Raw genomic sequence first — 16,927 nt, 5'->3', positions numbered from 1 at the left:
ATCTTGAGCATTCACCTTACGAGCTCAAGCGGGCGAGGATAGTCATTTGAGTTTAAGGATGCATGTGGAAGGGGTGGCACATATGCTCATGTGTAACGTTTTACAATGTACTGTGATAAACACTAATGTCGGATGTCATCGCTCATGAACTTGTGAAAGGAGTTGCTGCCAATCTGTCTAAAGTACTCTCTTTCCGGCGTTCAAACATTTTGCTTATGTCCTACATCTCCTTTTGAGATAGCGAAAAAGCCGCTTCCATGCAGTCTCCTATTATTATTATTTGCGTGTTCCACCCTAAGGCACTACACGGAAGGGAGTGATGCCTTTGTGAGGGACTTTCTAAGGGAAACTGACTCGTGTTAATACGTTACACATGGGAAAACCACGAAAACGCGCATGCAGTCAGCCCATTCGCGGGATTTGAACCTCAGACCGAACTACCAGTGTTCAGGGGCTTTACCGCTCGGCCGTTGGTGGACCCCACGCAGTCTTCTGTCTGCCAGTTTTTTGTATATATAATCCGCCAGAGCTTCAAAAATTCGTTTCGGATGATTTTTGTTATTTAAAAAATGAAGCTTGTTTCGGCTAGCTTTCTGTGGAACCTTAAGCCGATCAGCAGCAAATAACTTCTGCTGCTTCTTTTCACTGAAAATTTGTATGATGATGAATATTTGTTCTGATAATGTGCTGCTTGTAGGCGATGTTCCGGAGATGCACTACTTCATTAGCAGGACACAAACGACGACAGGGACCTGCTCTTGTTTCGAAATTGCTACGCTGAGTCGGATGTGACTCTAGGTTGCGTTTTCTTGATATGTACTATCATCCCTCTTATTTTAGTTCACGAACTGTCTGTGTACCTACTGATGGACGTAACAAGTGACGAATTTAAATTTTCATGGTTTGTTGGACAACTAAAGTTCGGATAATCCAGACTTTACCATAATCCATAAAGGTTATTAAGTCTGGTACATTTAACAATCATCCATTAGTGTCCAAACTCTTGGTAGACATTAAGCGAATTAACATTAAGTCTAAAATAACAACTGAAGTTTAAGAAGCAGGTAAAAGACTCTTTGATTTGAAACTAAGAAGATTAGAAGGCACACCTGGTGCTTACAGTTCAGCCAGCACTTAATAGCGAGATTACTTAAATAAACATTCAAATATAAATTTAAATTCAAGTAAGCTAGCAGCCGAAGGCTACATAAATAATACAATTTAACTCGAAGCTGGCTCACAAACCTAACCGGCATAGATATTAAAATATCGGCATTTGTAATGCAAAGCCGAAGACTCCAAATTTTATCTGAGCTAACAACAACTTAGTAACTTGGCGTCGAGAGGCAGAACACGCTTTGTCTTACAATCTGAAAAACTCTAAGTACACGCGAGCTAATTTGCATTCTGGCTTCGAAATGGAAAGAAGAAGTCACAGTAAAGATCTAAGTCATAAGCAGAAAAGTTACAAGGCTCATGACTTCGAAATTTAAATTTCTTATGCAGTTATAAATTTAAAAAATTAATTTAAGGAGATTTTTAACCTCAGAAAAGAAAGTATGAAATAATCGAGTTTGTGACGTATTTTTAGGTAAGTCAGATAATTTTATTTATTAATGATAGCGTATCTTAATATGTAAAGTTTAAAGGTTCACAATTTTTAATATCAGCATTCATTCGCAGAGGGTTTCTTTCCCATACTCCATTTGCAGATAAAATTCTTTATAAAATAGAAAACACTTTAGAAATGGATAGACACACAAGCGGCCATCAGCAGTCAATATGCAAATCCTCATTATTTTATGTCTGGTAGCGACATTATGGGCAAATCCAGGTAAGTTGAAAATTGAATATTTCAATTTTTTTTTTCAGTTTAAATAGAAAAATAATAAAAAAAATTTTATTCTTTTTCTTTTTGACATTAAAATCTTGTTTAGCGGAATTTTCCAAATATTTTTGGCATCGTTACCTTACGTATGCTACTATGCCATTTATCATCTACTAGACTTAGCATATGCTACAAATACAGGAGATATTAGAGTTATAATTTACCTTCCCAATAGGCTGAAGGACAGCCAATTATCAAAGTATTTCCATTTAAAGTAACAAAAGTTTATTAAGTTGTCTAACTTAAGTAATCAAAAATATATTTATTGTATAATATAAATCCAAATGATAATGAACATGCTAAGCGTTACTTTCATTCATAAAACATATTTCTTACGCCATATATCGCATATCTCATTGCTATTATAGAATCATTTGAGTCCGTCAGTGCCGAATGGACAAGAATCACTAAATGCTGGATTTAAAGAATGGATTTTTGACTGTATCGACGTTTTCGCTGTTTTCCCAAATGTGTAACGTTAACAAAGCCATTTTCTCCGAGAAACGCCTCCACGAAGGCATCATTCCTTTAGGCAGATAGCCCTCCCAAACTCTGTTTTAGTAGGTGCTATAATAAGCAGACTTCATCGGTTTGTTTTTGAATTTTTTTTTTTTTTTTTTTTTTTTTTGTTCAATAAGAACTGAAAACACCATTTTTAAACATCATAAAGTATTTCAGTATACGCTTTATGATATTAAAAATATTCCATTATTCCTAAAGAAATGTTTAATAATTTAATAAAAAAATAGAAAGGAGCGTTTTTAATTTATATGATTGAAAACAAACAAAAAAATTTCAAAAAATTTAGTTATCTTTCCAATAATTAAAATTCGAATAGCTTAAAGCAATGAAAAATTCTAAAAGAGTGAAAGCTGCATTTAAAGTTTCCAATTTAACCGCTGTTTAAATGATATAAAAATTTACAATGTAGACAAAAAATTACGGGGTAGACTTATTAATATCGTAAAAGAATATTTTGGCCTATAATTTGAAAAAAAAAAAAAAAAAAAAAAAAAAAAAACTTTTTTACTAACACGAAAATTCAGTATCAGCATCTTTCATACTTTTGCAATCACTTTTGCGCATACTTTTGCAATAACAGAAAAAAGATAAAAGGGGGAAAAAATCTCAAGTAATTTTTGTCATACGCGCGTAATTAAGAACAAGTAAAATTCTGGTATTAGATTATCTTAACATCTGTCATTCATTGAATCCTTCAAGAATTTACTGAGTTCCTTAAGGTACAAGAATCCAACTAAATTCTAGTAATATATAGGTAATATATAGCTCTAGTAATATATAGCTGTATTCTAACATATTCTAGCAGTATTTTAGCATTTTATGTTTTAGTAATATGCAACCATGCAAAGAAATTAACAGCAGCAGTAACAAAGAAACTCAAATCATCACTTGGCAGCAATTAGAGAAAAAAAGCCTGACCACGGAAACTATCGTTTCCTGATGGTAATAAATAAAGAATTAAAATAAATAAATTAATTAATATTTTGTGTGTTACATTTATATATTAAGTATCACGTTCTTCGCACTTAAATCATAAAATTCATTTTAACAGCAATATCGCAAAATAGTTTTAAAATGAGCATATCTTTAGAATTTCCGATACCCAGTCTAGCGCGCTGGAGATAAAAATGATTCCCCCCCCCCGTAGAGTGTTACTATTGCTCGCTTTGAAATCCTCGAGTTTGTTAATCAAAAATTCGTTAAAAGTTTACAAAATATGAAATCGATAATAAAACAAATTCCAAATTTCAAATTTAGTCTTCCACATGCCCATATTCGTAGGAGGATTACGTCATTCAAAATTCGATGGCTCTGTGTACCGTTGTTTTATCACAATGCGAGAAATATACATACATTTATGCATCATTATTTCAAATATTCATTATTTAATTTCTTCAAATATAATGCAAGACTCTAACATTGGGTGGCAACAGTTTGAAAAGTGAAACGGACATTTATAGTGATTCAACGCAAAATCGCAAAACGAAAACAGTAGTCCTTCAGGGACAAAGCCCCTTTGGACTAATAAAATCTGAAATCTTTCATGTTTTATATTACGTCCAAAGCAGCGTTTTTTTCCATTTACATGCATAAACTCTTCTTTCGAGAGCATTTGGGATAATGTTCCTTTGAGCTAAAAATATTTAAAAAGAGTTAGCCTATCTTTCGAATTTTCAATAGACAATCTGGCGCGCTGGAGATAAATTTTTTTTCCGTGCAGTGTTGCCATTGCTAGCTTTAAAGTTGTTGAGTTCGTTAATCAAAAATTTGTTGCAAGATTTACAAAATTTGAAATAAACAAGCTATACTATTAAAATCTGTGCACGTCTATGTGTTTGTTTGTTTATTTGTGGCGTTATTTCCTCCGGAACAACATATCTTTAGAAGTCCCGATAGAGTGTAAGGGGTTGCCACACATTTTGGGTTATATTCATTAAATTATTTATTTGAAACCTAGCCACTCGAGAGGCTAACCGCCTAAAAGAGTTATCGTGAAAAAGAGAAAAGTACATAGCATTTTTTTTAATAGTTTGTAATTTGGCTCTTGAATTTTATGAAGCGTAAATGCGAAGAAAGCGATCCTTAATAATAAAGCTAAAAGGACAAAAAAAAACTTTGTTATCAGAATAGAGTCTAAGACTCACTGCTCAGTGAGAACATAAAAATCATTAATCAATACTCAGGTGTTATGTTAAAATCCGAATCTTCAGTTTTCCTACCTTTCTTCTTCTTTTTAAAATTTTTGTTATTTATTTATATATGTATAAATTCAGGTATATAGAAATCAGATGTATCCCCTAAACAATGCAATTATTTACAATAAGTAATAATATATGTTTTTCACTAAGCAACCAATTATTATACAACGCACAAAATTCATAATAATTAATACTACTAATTTTTGGTTGAAATAATTAGGTTAACGAGTCCAGCTGGTGTCATGTCATGAAAACATTTAATATTTCTAAACAGGCATGTCATGATTAAGGAGCATTTTTATTTAAATCAATCACGATCAAAAATTAGAAAAATATTTTTGAGCACTGCATTAATTGCTTTTCAATCACTTCGTTTGCTACTCAATAATAGAGAAATTAAATTTGAAAGTTAAATATCCTATGCTTTACTGAATCGCGACACGTTGGTACGATGAGATAATCAGTATTTTACTGCAGACAATTGCATTAAATTAGTCGAGTTAGTGGACTCAAATTGAGAGATAAATAACTTACATTTTGCCAAACGACAAAGGTGTGGTGCGCCGGAGATAAAATTATTTTAATTGAACAGTATTGCCACTTCCCGGTTTCAGATCACTGAGTTTGGTAAATAAAAATTGTTTGAATTTGTACAAAATACGAAATAAATCAAAAACCATTTCGAAATAAAAAAAATTTGGTCTTCGAGTTGCCTATTTTCGAGTGGAGGACTTATGAGTACTAAAACTGTGGCTCTATGTGCCATCGTTTTCCCAAAATGCATGGAACATTCATACATGCAGATTCTTTATTACTTAAACAATGCAGGTCGATAACATTTGGTGGCAACATTTTGAAAAATGATTCGAACACAAAGTGATCCGGAAAAAAAGGGGAGTCTGGAGACTAATATAGTGCCTCTGGTGCTAATAATAAACTAATTCAAAATACCGCGACTACCATTCTGAGAGAGACTAATGATAGTAACTGTGATAAAGACTAATAATACTAAGTCACTATCAGTGAGTTCTCTGACAGTGAATAGTGTTTCTGACCTAGATAAATATCGACTAATATAGCGCCTGTGGTGCTAATAATAAACTAATTCAAAATACCGCGACTACCATTCTGAGAGAGACTAATGATAGTGACTCTGATACAGACTAATGATTTAAGTCACTATCAGTGATTTCTCTGACAGTGAATAGTATTTTTAACATAGATAAATATCGGTATTTAAGCATCATTTTTCGAACATAGAGAAGACCAAAATCGTTTGGAGCTAGGCCGCCCAGATGTTATAGTGGTTAGGGGATCCGACTGCGATACCTAAGGACCCAGGTTCGAATCCCAGAGAAGGCATGGATGCAAATTGTCTGTCTCCTTGTAGGAAGTAACGGTGGCCGTTATCCTAATCGTTACTTCCTATGAGGCCGTTACTTCTTAAATAGGAGGCCATCTATTAGGTGCCTCCATAATAAAATGACCACCACTTCTGCCCTTAGTACAGACGAAAGCCTAAAAATGGCCAATTCCGTAAAAAAAAAAAAAAAAAAAATCTGAAATGTTTTAGATTTTAAATTACGTCTAAAGGGGCGTTTTTTTAACGTTTTGAGTGTTACCTTTATTTATTAAATATCATGTTCTTTGCACTTAAACCATAAAATTCAGTTCAAGAGCAATATCGCAAAATAATGTTAAATTAAGCATATCTTTAGAATTTCCGATATACACAGTCTCGCGAGCTGGAGATAAAAGTATTTTTTTCTATATAACGTTGCCATTTCTCGCTTTTAAAGCATTGAGTTTGTAAATCAAAAGTTCGTTAAAGTTTTACAAAATATAAAATCTATAATAAAACAAGTTCCAAATTTGGGATTTCAGATGCCCATATTCGCAGTAGGATTTCGTCATTCAAAATTCGATGGCTCTATTTACCATTGTTTTATCACAATGCGAGAAATAGACAATCATTTATGCAGATTTTTTATTATTTAATTTCTTCAAATATAATGCAGGACTCTAACATTTTGTGGCAACAGTTTGAAAAGTGAACCGACGTTTATGAGTCCGACGCAAAATCGCAAAACGAAAACAATAGTCCTTCAGGGACAAAGCCCCTTTGGACTAAAAAAAGTTTGGAGCTATGGGTGGTTATTTCACAGAGAGATTCATTGTAATTACTTAATAATTAGATAATGGTATTTTTGAGAATTAAATTTCCAAATGTTTATTTCAATGAATTCATTAGTGAAAGAATATGCATGAACTCAATAGCGCTAATTAAACAGCAACACGCTAAAAAAATCATATGGAAATTTTGTGTCTCATAATGATTATATTTTCTTTTAAATTAGACATTAATTGATTGGTGAGAAAAAAGTTCATCCTGAAAATCGTGGCAAATTCTTCGACCTAACAATTAGAAGAATTTAACTTTAAAAATTAAAAAAATGTTAATGGATATTTTTTGAAAAAATTAATTAAAACGACAAAAAATTTAAGAAACAGATGATTCAACAGCAGCGTATGACATGGGAATTCCCTTTTAATATTTACCATATATTTGCTATTATTCATGTAAGAGCTATTGGCTATATCATAAATTAAATCTACACAGGTACTTACCCACCTGTGTTTCAATTACACCCTGAAGACATGCAGAAAGAAGGAAGAAAATACCTTATATAATTCCCCTTTCAAAGGGTGACTGAGGATTAGGGAACCCAGTCGCCAAATCCTAGTGGTGACGAATTATCGTCCACCACCTTTTAGTTCGGGTGCGAGTGTACAATCTTTATAGAATTTTTCGAAGCAAGGAAACTGAAGAAATCTTCAATGCACTTTTCCGGGATGCGAACTCCGGACTTCTTGGATATGCACCCAGCGTGCTTTCAGTTACACCACGAAGGCATGGGGAAAGGAGGGAGAAAATACATTATAAAGTTAAATTTTCATTAATTGTTCATCAAAGATCGGGAAAATTTCTTATTAGCTTCATGAAGGAAAGATGTATTTTATAAATTGAGTTTTCAGTGAATGTGCACAGCACTCTATTCTAAAAATATGTCAAATATTTATTGCTTTTAAAAATATTTCAGAATTTATGATAAATTTGTTTTTCGTTCTTTTTCTTGTTAAGTGAGGAGGCATAACCCCATGGAAAATGAAGGCTTATTCGAAGGTGATATCATGGGAATCGATCTTGATCAGGTAGGTTTTTATTTGAAATTTTATTTCAGTGAATATGTCTTTACTATATTAGTCATCAGATATCAAATACCGCATTTCTTTATTTCGGAGATGTACTTTGCCTCACGTAAAAGGCTGTAAAATGCATTCTTAAGTCGTAAATGCGACTTATGACCTTAGAATTTTCTAAATTTTCTCGAGACTTGAATGTGTACCCAACGATTTTTTTAATGACTTTGTTCATTAAAAAAAGTTTCTTTGACAACGAATGCTTTTTTCTTGGCTCAGCAAATGATAAATTAAGAAATAATAAAGATGGCTTAGAAAGACTCAGACTCGAAATGTGAAGTATTCTCTGATACAAAGGCTCAGGGAAATTAGAATTTTTTCTGAAAGAAATCGTGAATATTGTTGCGTTTTTTTTTCTGACACCAGTTGTTACGTTATTTTATTTTCTTTACGTTACGTATGGGTTTCGTGAGGATTTGAAGTGAATGATGACGACACTTGATGATGAAGTATCGAAACACACTTTTTAGCCAATATTAATCAGGACAAGGTCACGTTTTACAGTCGTCGAAGATCTACTATACACTCGCTGGAACAATTCAGCGACACAGCCTTCAGGTTATTAGGCTCTAACGGTGGAGATAGCTTCACTGCAAAGCACCAGCTTCCGACTCTGCTCGGTCGTTCTCGGAACTCCACGTACTTTCGAGACTCTCGACGCTACAACTCGCGATGCACTCGACGACACACAGAACACAGCTCCCAACTCTTCAGTTTAGTCGTTCCCGGAGCTCAACACACTCTCTCGACGATGCACTAACCGCGATACACTAAGAGCTTCTTTCGATACACTCAACGATCCACTCGGCACTTGCTGCCCGGCTGTCAACTCGATCGACTCCGCACGAACTGACTAACTCGAGACTAACTATCTCGCACTCTGACTTTTCGCGTACAAGCAGGGTTTATATAGTTTTTGACTTGTGTTCAAGAACATTCTGGGCTAAACCGGTAAGAATTCGTTCCAGAAGGTTCTCCATCCTCCCATGGTATATCGCCAACTTTGTCGCCAAATGGGCGATTTATTGCCAAATGGAGCAACCCTGCCTTCTCTTGCCATTTTATGGCAACCCTAAAACTGCTTTGCGGAGAAGCTATCCCACTGCCCCTGTACATTTCGTAACAAATATTATACCTATAGAAAGCAACTACTGTTGCGATTAGTAAATTAAATTATATTTTAATTAATATATTAATTAGAAGTTTTTTTAATCTTTAATTTCATTTACCGATTTTCTGAGAATCAAATTCCTCTGTTTTTGCTAGTGGTAATAAAATTAAATCGTATTTAGCATCGCATTAAAATTTAGTTTTGCGCGTTTAAATCGACAAGATCCTAGAATCAAAGAAATACGCATTGGAGTAGAGCTATAAGGCTTCTTTAAGAGCAGGTAATGTGATAAGTTAGCTACGCCCTTGCTGGGACTCGAGCCATGGATCTTCCGGATGCTAGCCAAATGTGCTACCAGTTTTACTGTGGTGTTCTTCAGACTTATTCTACTAAATAGACATTGAGGAACCTAGTGAACTGTTAAGTGACGTATCGCTGAGTTCAAATAACTAAAGACGTAGACTTGAGAAAGATTAACTACACTTTATTTCACTCAAAATAAGATGAACAGTTGGTCCCTTTCTCGGGCTTACTACAAAGCCTCCACTCGGACTTGAACTCTAAATAAGAAATAAGAACCAAACTATAGTTAACTAAGAGTGACTTAGCCAAAGCTAAACACAAGGTCTAACGTAGCTGGCCCTTAATTTAAACTAGCCGGGAAATATCAAAAGGCACTTAATATACGTCCGAGCGTGATAGGTTCAAGAGAGATTTAGCCCGAAGGCAAACACGCTGTACTCAGGATTTCTAGCTCTCTCTCATGAAGTAAGTTGAATCTTCCTTAAATACTGCTTCTAACTAATTTGCATTCAACGTGATTCTAAAAATTCATTCTGGTAGGGAGTTGTAAGTGGAAACAAGAATCGATAGGAAAGTAACTTTAAAATTAAATTAAAATAATTGTTATAAAATTAAAATATGCCTTACATTACAATGAGCAGTGGGAAGGAAATTGTAATTAAAATTATTTGTGCAAAGGTGTCTGTTATTCAAACTGAATTACCCAGGGCAGACGGCGAGGACACCCCTTTGCTTACTCCCCCACGGGGTTTCCCCCTTCTACTTGCTTAATTGCTTAAAGTAGAGTGCAATGAAGGAAACCACTGGCGGCCACCGCTAGCTCAATGAATAAAGCTGATCTAAATAATAAAATGTTAACTCACATGTCAAAGATCTCTTTGTACACAACATTTCTTGTGTAGATCTTTCCATCATTTTTAAGCTCGCCTTGCAGAGAGGACCATCAATTATTTTTAATTTTACGTCCGTTCTTTCACGAACTCTTGAACAGGCAACATAAAGTTGACCGTGTGCAAATCCAGTCTCAGGTAAAAAAATGCCAACACGCTTAAGCGTTTGGTCCTGAGACTTATTGATGGTCATAGCCAACGACTTCATATAACAGGTAGACGGCTCACCCACAGGGAATTCGTCTGCTAGGCTGTCTCCAACATACACCACGTGACTTATGGTCTTGGCGCTTTTGGGGAGTGATAGCTTAGGCTTTTCATCGCCAGTTTGGCGCGCTTTTGATATGGCAGGTAGTGTGTTTTATTTCCGTCTGCTGGCAGTCGGCAGACAACGACCTCGAATTAGATTATTCGATTTTTTACAATTATTTTTAGATATAACTTAACCCCTTTATCCTGAATATTTTATCTATATTTTTAATAATTGCTTTAAATTATTTGCCCCTTTGTTTAAGTTGTTTAGGTTAAATAATTTTAGGAAGAAAATTTAAAATAAATAATAAAAAATTGAGATGGAAACTTTAATTTTGAATAACATTTAAAAATTAATTGCACTACTGTTATAATATTTGAGAAGGTAAAAAATATCTTTTATTTTTAATGCATTGCATCCTAAAGAGAAAAAGAAAATCGCATTGTAATATATGTATTTATGCAATTGACGAAATATATACTTACAGACTGTTGACTTTCAGCTGGAACTATAAACTATTACTGTCCAAACTTATAATATAGTTTATGATACAAAAAGATAAATTATACTGAAATCTTATTACAGAAAAATATTTTGTTTTCTTTAATTTAAGTAAACATAATTTTACTTAATTTAAAGTAAGAAATAGTTTTCCTTTCAATGTTACCAATAGTACTTGCATTCTGGAAATGTACGATAGTAAATAAATTTTTATTTTTAAAAAGATCTTTCACTGATTGTAAATGCCCATTTTATTCAGTTACTTGCATATTAAAGTGCTTATAAACTTAGCAATGTCCAGAAAATAATTTCATGCAAACTTGGAAGCTACTGCCTTAACTGTATGCTGCTATACATTAAATTTAGTAAGATTTCATATTATGCAGATAAGTTGTAAATGTACATTTCCAAACTAAAATTTTTTTTTTCTGAATTATAAATTCAAACATGACAATACATATTCTATTTTATTCTTGTATCTCAATTAAATAAACACATTATGAAAATGTGCATTTAAATATAATATTTCTTATAAAGTAAGTTTAATTACAAATAAACACTCACAAATTAAGTAAAACAAAAATATACTACTTTGTATGAACACCGATCTTTTAAACGCGAGCAGGACGCACATTTTGAAAAAAAAAAGGTTTCGTTCTTCACCAGCTGCAAAGGATCCAACTTGCATCTGATGAAGAAATAAAGCTTTTTGTTTGAAAAGCATGTCCTGCTCATATTTAAAGGTTTGGTGTTCATACAAAGTAGTATATTTTTTATTTTAAGTGATTTAATGCTTTTTTTATTTATTTAAATTATTTTTTTCTAAAGTATATCAGGAACATGTTCCAAACTGGTAGTCAAGTATATTCCAAATTTCTTATTTTTAATTTGTGAATAAGTAATGAGCTTTTTAAAACGAAAACACACAATTTGGCCGAAATAGAGAAACTAGGTATGATTATATACTACATGAATAACTTTACGAAATACAATACCCTATATATGGCTCTGATAGGGGAATCTGACTTATCAAACATTTTTTTTTTAGATGGTAAAAATTTAAAAAAAAAATTAGCTTGTAAAACCATGGAAATCTTTATAGATATATAAAGAATGTGATATTTACTTTTAAAAATGAATACATAAAACAGTGTAAATAAAATACAAACTACAAATTAAAAATACATGCTTTTATTTTAACAAATAAAGGGCTTAAATAAAACGACTGTTTCACAGAAAAGAAAAAAAAAAAGCTTTTATGAATAGAAAGTGAAAACTTTTAAAGATATAATGATGAAAATCTCATTCAAACCTGCAAAAGTTCACACAGATATGGTTTTAATGTTTTTTTTTTTTTTTTTTTTTTTTTTTTTTTTTTTTAATCGCAGGCAGTATTTGTTTACGAAACCAAAACGCGTACGACTTGGCGAAATAAGGTTAGCACAAAATAGGCGCAGCTTTCTATTTCAACGGAGTACACGGAAAAAGAACATAAAATTTAATTATTTGTAAAATGTTGTAAGACTTTCACTGTGTAAATCTCAGTTACTGTAGAAAGTGACGAGTCTTAAGAACTAGATAGCGAATGATCGCTTAAGTTCGGGTGACAAGAAACAACAAGATAGAAGGGTAACTAACCCTTTATTATTCCAATAAGATTTAACAAAACTCCGCCTTGGAGTGTACAAACAAAGCCGATACTTGGGCTTGAAATTAAGAGACATATAATTAAACTAAAACTAAAATTAACTAAAGAAATATAGCCGAAACTATCAAGCTTCAAATCGAGTTGGCCCCTTAACGTATTTGACTACGAAGCTTAGCAAGGGCCTGAGTACGGCAGAGCTTAATAACAGCTTTGAGAGAGAGAGTGGCCAAAAAAGGCAGACGCGAGTAAATCAGAAACTCTGATTCTCTCTGATTCTGTAAGTAACTTCGTGGTTTAAATACCGCTCCTCCTCATTAAATATTCAGCAAGATTCCAAAACTACGTTCTGGCCGGAAGTAGTAAGTTGAAGTTAAGAATTTGACAGGAAAGGAACTTTAACTTAAAATTTAACTGTTAATAAAATTAACATAATCCTTACAAGGTGATTCCAATAAATAATGTCAGAGTATTTAATGCATTTTGATGCTATTAATACATGCTGAAAATGTCATATACAGCGGCAATTTTCTTATACAATATGGCTGAAATTTTACCAACCAGTTCAACAGAGATAGTAAAATGACTAAAATACTGGAAATAAAATAATAAATCACGCAGTTTTAACTTAGCTATAAAACGTTACAGGTCCTCCTTTTATAAAACTTTCTTTACATCCATAGGCGCTGCAGCGGTTAACCGTTTTTTCTTAAATTTTATGTGATCAAGCAGAGCAGGCGTCTTTCGTCCCATAGAAATGAAGTAAAGTACTTCCGTACTTTCGGAATTCGACCAGCAGTCACGTGACACTAATGTTGGAACCGGTTGAAGGTTGCAGATACGCTCTCTACCAGTATATATCTCGTTGGTCATAGCAAAGGCAAGTTTTACAGGAAATTGTGAACGTCTAAATTGAAACGGCCACCCTGTGGCATGGAAACTTCACCCCATTGGTTAGTACAGTTACGCAAGCAACCAATAAACTATCGGCGACAACCAGACACTTAAGCCGCACATATATATATATATATATGTGTGTGTGTGGGGTGAAGTAACATCATTTTCTCCGAAACGGCTGGCTCATATATATAGATACCCACTCTGTTATCTAGCTCCGTGAGCTCAGTTTTTTTTTATTCTTATATGTTGGTAAATTGTGCATTTTTTGCTTTAAAAATGATTGTGTGTGTGTGTGTGTATTTAATTATGGCAAAGCACACTAGGGCTATCTGCCTAAGGGGAGGGATGCCTTCGTGGAGGACTTTCTAAGGGAAACTGGCTCCTATACACGTTACACATGGGGAAAACCACGAAAACGCCCATGCAGCCAGCCCGTTCGCGGGATTCGAACCTCGGACCGAACTACCAGTGTTCAGCGACTTTACCGCTCGGCCGCTGGTGGGCTTAAAAATGATTGAATTACGTTCTTATCTTCCAGTTAAGGTTTTTTATGCCTTTAGCTAATCTGCATGCAATAGTTGTAGAATTATCAACAATTAAAAAAGTTAAGATGCAATAACACGTCGAACAAATATTAATTTAGAAGTCAAACAACAAAAAATTAGCTATAAAATTGCACGTACTTTACAGAAATTTAGTTTTCGGGTCGTTTATTCTCCCATCAAAAAAATTCCGAGTTCCATACTTAAGGACCCCATTCTGGATATGAAATTCTGGGGTGTTTACAGGATTCCTTGCCTGTGTGGTTTAATTTACATTGGTCAAACTAAGAGAGTCTTAAAATTAAACGTTAAGGAACATATGTTAGAAAAAAGGAAACGCAGAAGTCTTCTGTTGCCCAGCATTGTTGGTCCGAAAATCATACTTTAAATTTTTCTGCAGCCAAAATTTTTCAAGAAACATCTTCCATCGGTGAATTGGATTTTCTAGACGCATTTCACATTCAAAATAATCTTTCCGTTCTAGTTAACGACCCTAATTTCAATCCACATTTTCTTCAGCCTTTAAGGAAATTATGTTTTAGTTCTCGTTTTATCAACAGATGACGCCAGTAGCTTCACTTTTGTCCAGTCTTTCTTATCTTATCTAATCACTATATCTTATCTCGTTCGTTTGCGCTTTTGCAACTGAGGATGATGGTTCGGTAAAACCATCGAAACTAGTCCTGTGAAAATTTGAAAATATAACGCTGATTTTTGTTGTTTGACTTCTAAATTGAAAAGTTGTTTAAGTGCAGCTAAGACTAATTTTTTATCATAGCAGCCATATTTGTTTACATTTGAAACTTAACAGACTAGTGAATTAAGTCAGTTTCTGCCCCTTCAGTACCTTTTTGCCGGATGGGACCAAAAGTAAAATTTAAGTTTTGTGCACCGAATCGAAAATGTTCTGCCTTATTAATCAAATGAACAAACTAAAAATCTACTTGCAATAAGTATAGCCGCCAGGGCCCAAACGTTTTCGCTGATGAATAGTTTTTTCCCATGCTAAAAAACCGATCTTAAAAACTTAAACTATAGTGTTGGTATCTACTCTACCGGGGACGCTTGTAATGATTTCTGAGTTAGAACATTGGTTGTTCTTTACAAGCCTGACTTCTGACAGATTTCCTATACAAAGAATCTGCTTATATAAATTTCCAAAGCTTCTCTTAAGGTTTCCTTCTAGAAGATTGTTTCATGTCAAGTAAGAACAGGTAAATGCCTGATAATCCACTTTTATAATAAACTGTTAAAAAGTTAACAACTTAGCGAGTAGTAGCTAGTTTCTTAATTATGACAAAATGGTCGAGATTTTAGCTGCTCCAATGCTCCAAAGAGAGAGTGTTGGCTCTTTAAAGGATTTTCTTACTTAAATAAGAATGGAAAAAAATTTCTATAGAATAGCTTCTTTTTTTTTTTTTTTTTTTTTTTTGCTCCCCACAGGACAGAAATGCCGTCCCAAAAGATTCTCAGCGATGGCCGAATGGAGAAATTCCTTACCTAGTGGATGAGGCTCTCTGTAAGTAATCCTTCATTTGAAGACTCGGGGGGGGGGGAGAGGAACCATTTATGCCCATTGACAAGAGTTTTGAGAAAAAATAATTTTTAGTCTGTGTAACTTCAGTGATAAAGATAATATTATTATAAAAATCATAAAAAAGTTCGTAAAAAAAGTTTCAACCTTTATTTAATGGAATTTGTATTATAAACAAAAAAATATACAAAATAGAATAGAAGCGAATTTTTAAAAAATTTTTTTTAAGGTGACTAAAACTCTTATCCCAAGTTTCTTCTGTTAATCTTAGAAACGCAAAACTTCTTCGTCGTTATAATTGGCTCTTCCTCAAATGAAGTTGTTTTCCCGTCATTTGACCGTTTTGAATCAGTTTTGTTTTTCAAATTTTTAGCAATAGTGTCCTTTCTTGGACATCGAATCCGATGCTTAACTTAGAATAAAAAATATTTCTGAATTTATCATACGACACTGGATTATTTGGATTGCTAGTTTTGTATATACAGTGGAGCCTCGAGATGCGAGTTTAATTCGTTCCAGCATTGAGCTCCGCAACCCCAAAAATCTCATTACCATCTCATCTTCAGTCGACATACCTGGTGTTTTCGGAGAAGGTCCAAGTACAGATTCTTAGCCTTAGCGCAAATGATAGCTTCCGACACCGAATCACCTTTTAACTCCTTCTCATTAATCCACATCAACAACAGCTTCTCAGCATCCATCTTCTAGAAGTTTTGGACGGTGCTTGGAAATAACGGTAACTCCTTTGGCCACATCAAGTTTCTTAATTTCTTCCTTCTTCTTCAAGAATAGTGCAGATCGTCGATGTTAAACGGCCGTAAGTCTTCCCAGTTCCATCAATCTTACACCACGCTTATGTTTATCTACGATTTCTTTCTTAATTTCAACGGCCACGGCTACCTTCTTTTTCTTTGCAGCACTATCTGAGGCAACAATCTTCTTGGGAGGCATCGTGAAATAATTATTCTCACGTTAAATGTAAAAAATAATTAACTCACAAGCGCACAAACACGTAGATCAAAGAACACTGAGTGATCTTACGAGAGCATCGACTCGGGAAACGCGCCACGCGTACCAACAGCCTGGCTCGTTATTCGAGTCAATGTTCGTATTTAAAGACGAATGTTTCGCTCATACTTTCCTCGTATCTCGAATTTCTCGTATATAGAGGTGCTCGTATCTCGAAACTCCACTGTATCGTGTAATTTTATGACGATTAACTTTTCAGGCAGTTACACTTTCCTACTCCTTTTGAGTAATAATGAGACTTTTTGCCCTTGAGGGAGCTGATAAAGTCGATTATTTTAGAAACAATTTCCTCAGGGTTTGTATGTGTTCCTCTTTGGTGTGACAATGCTGTCAACGGCCAAATCTTCCCT

General features: G+C 34.0%; 1 protein-coding gene across 1 annotated transcript in view; it reads left to right on the top strand.

Moving 5' to 3' along the window:
• Window positions 1-1,709: 1,709 nt before the first annotated feature.
• LOC118201353 (astacin-like metalloprotease toxin 5) overlaps window positions 1,710-16,927 on the top strand; it is a 51,015-nt gene continuing 35,797 nt past the window's right edge. The window contains exons 1-3 of the mRNA XM_085824580.1: window positions 1,710-1,834; window positions 7,751-7,821; window positions 15,458-15,533. Of these exons, the coding sequence (XP_085680706.1) occupies window positions 1,783-1,834; window positions 7,751-7,821; window positions 15,458-15,533 (199 nt within the window). The 5' untranslated portion in view covers window positions 1,710-1,782. The remainder of the gene's footprint in view (window positions 1,835-7,750; window positions 7,822-15,457; window positions 15,534-16,927) is intronic.

This window comes from Stegodyphus dumicola, chromosome 1 (genome assembly GCF_044657685.1).
Source record: "Stegodyphus dumicola isolate Sdum_Otavi_A_Nest chromosome 1, ASM4465768v1".
In the NCBI taxonomy this organism is placed as follows: Eukaryota; Metazoa; Arthropoda; class Arachnida; order Araneae; family Eresidae; genus Stegodyphus; species Stegodyphus dumicola.
This window is presented reverse-complemented; position numbering and strand designations above follow the sequence as displayed.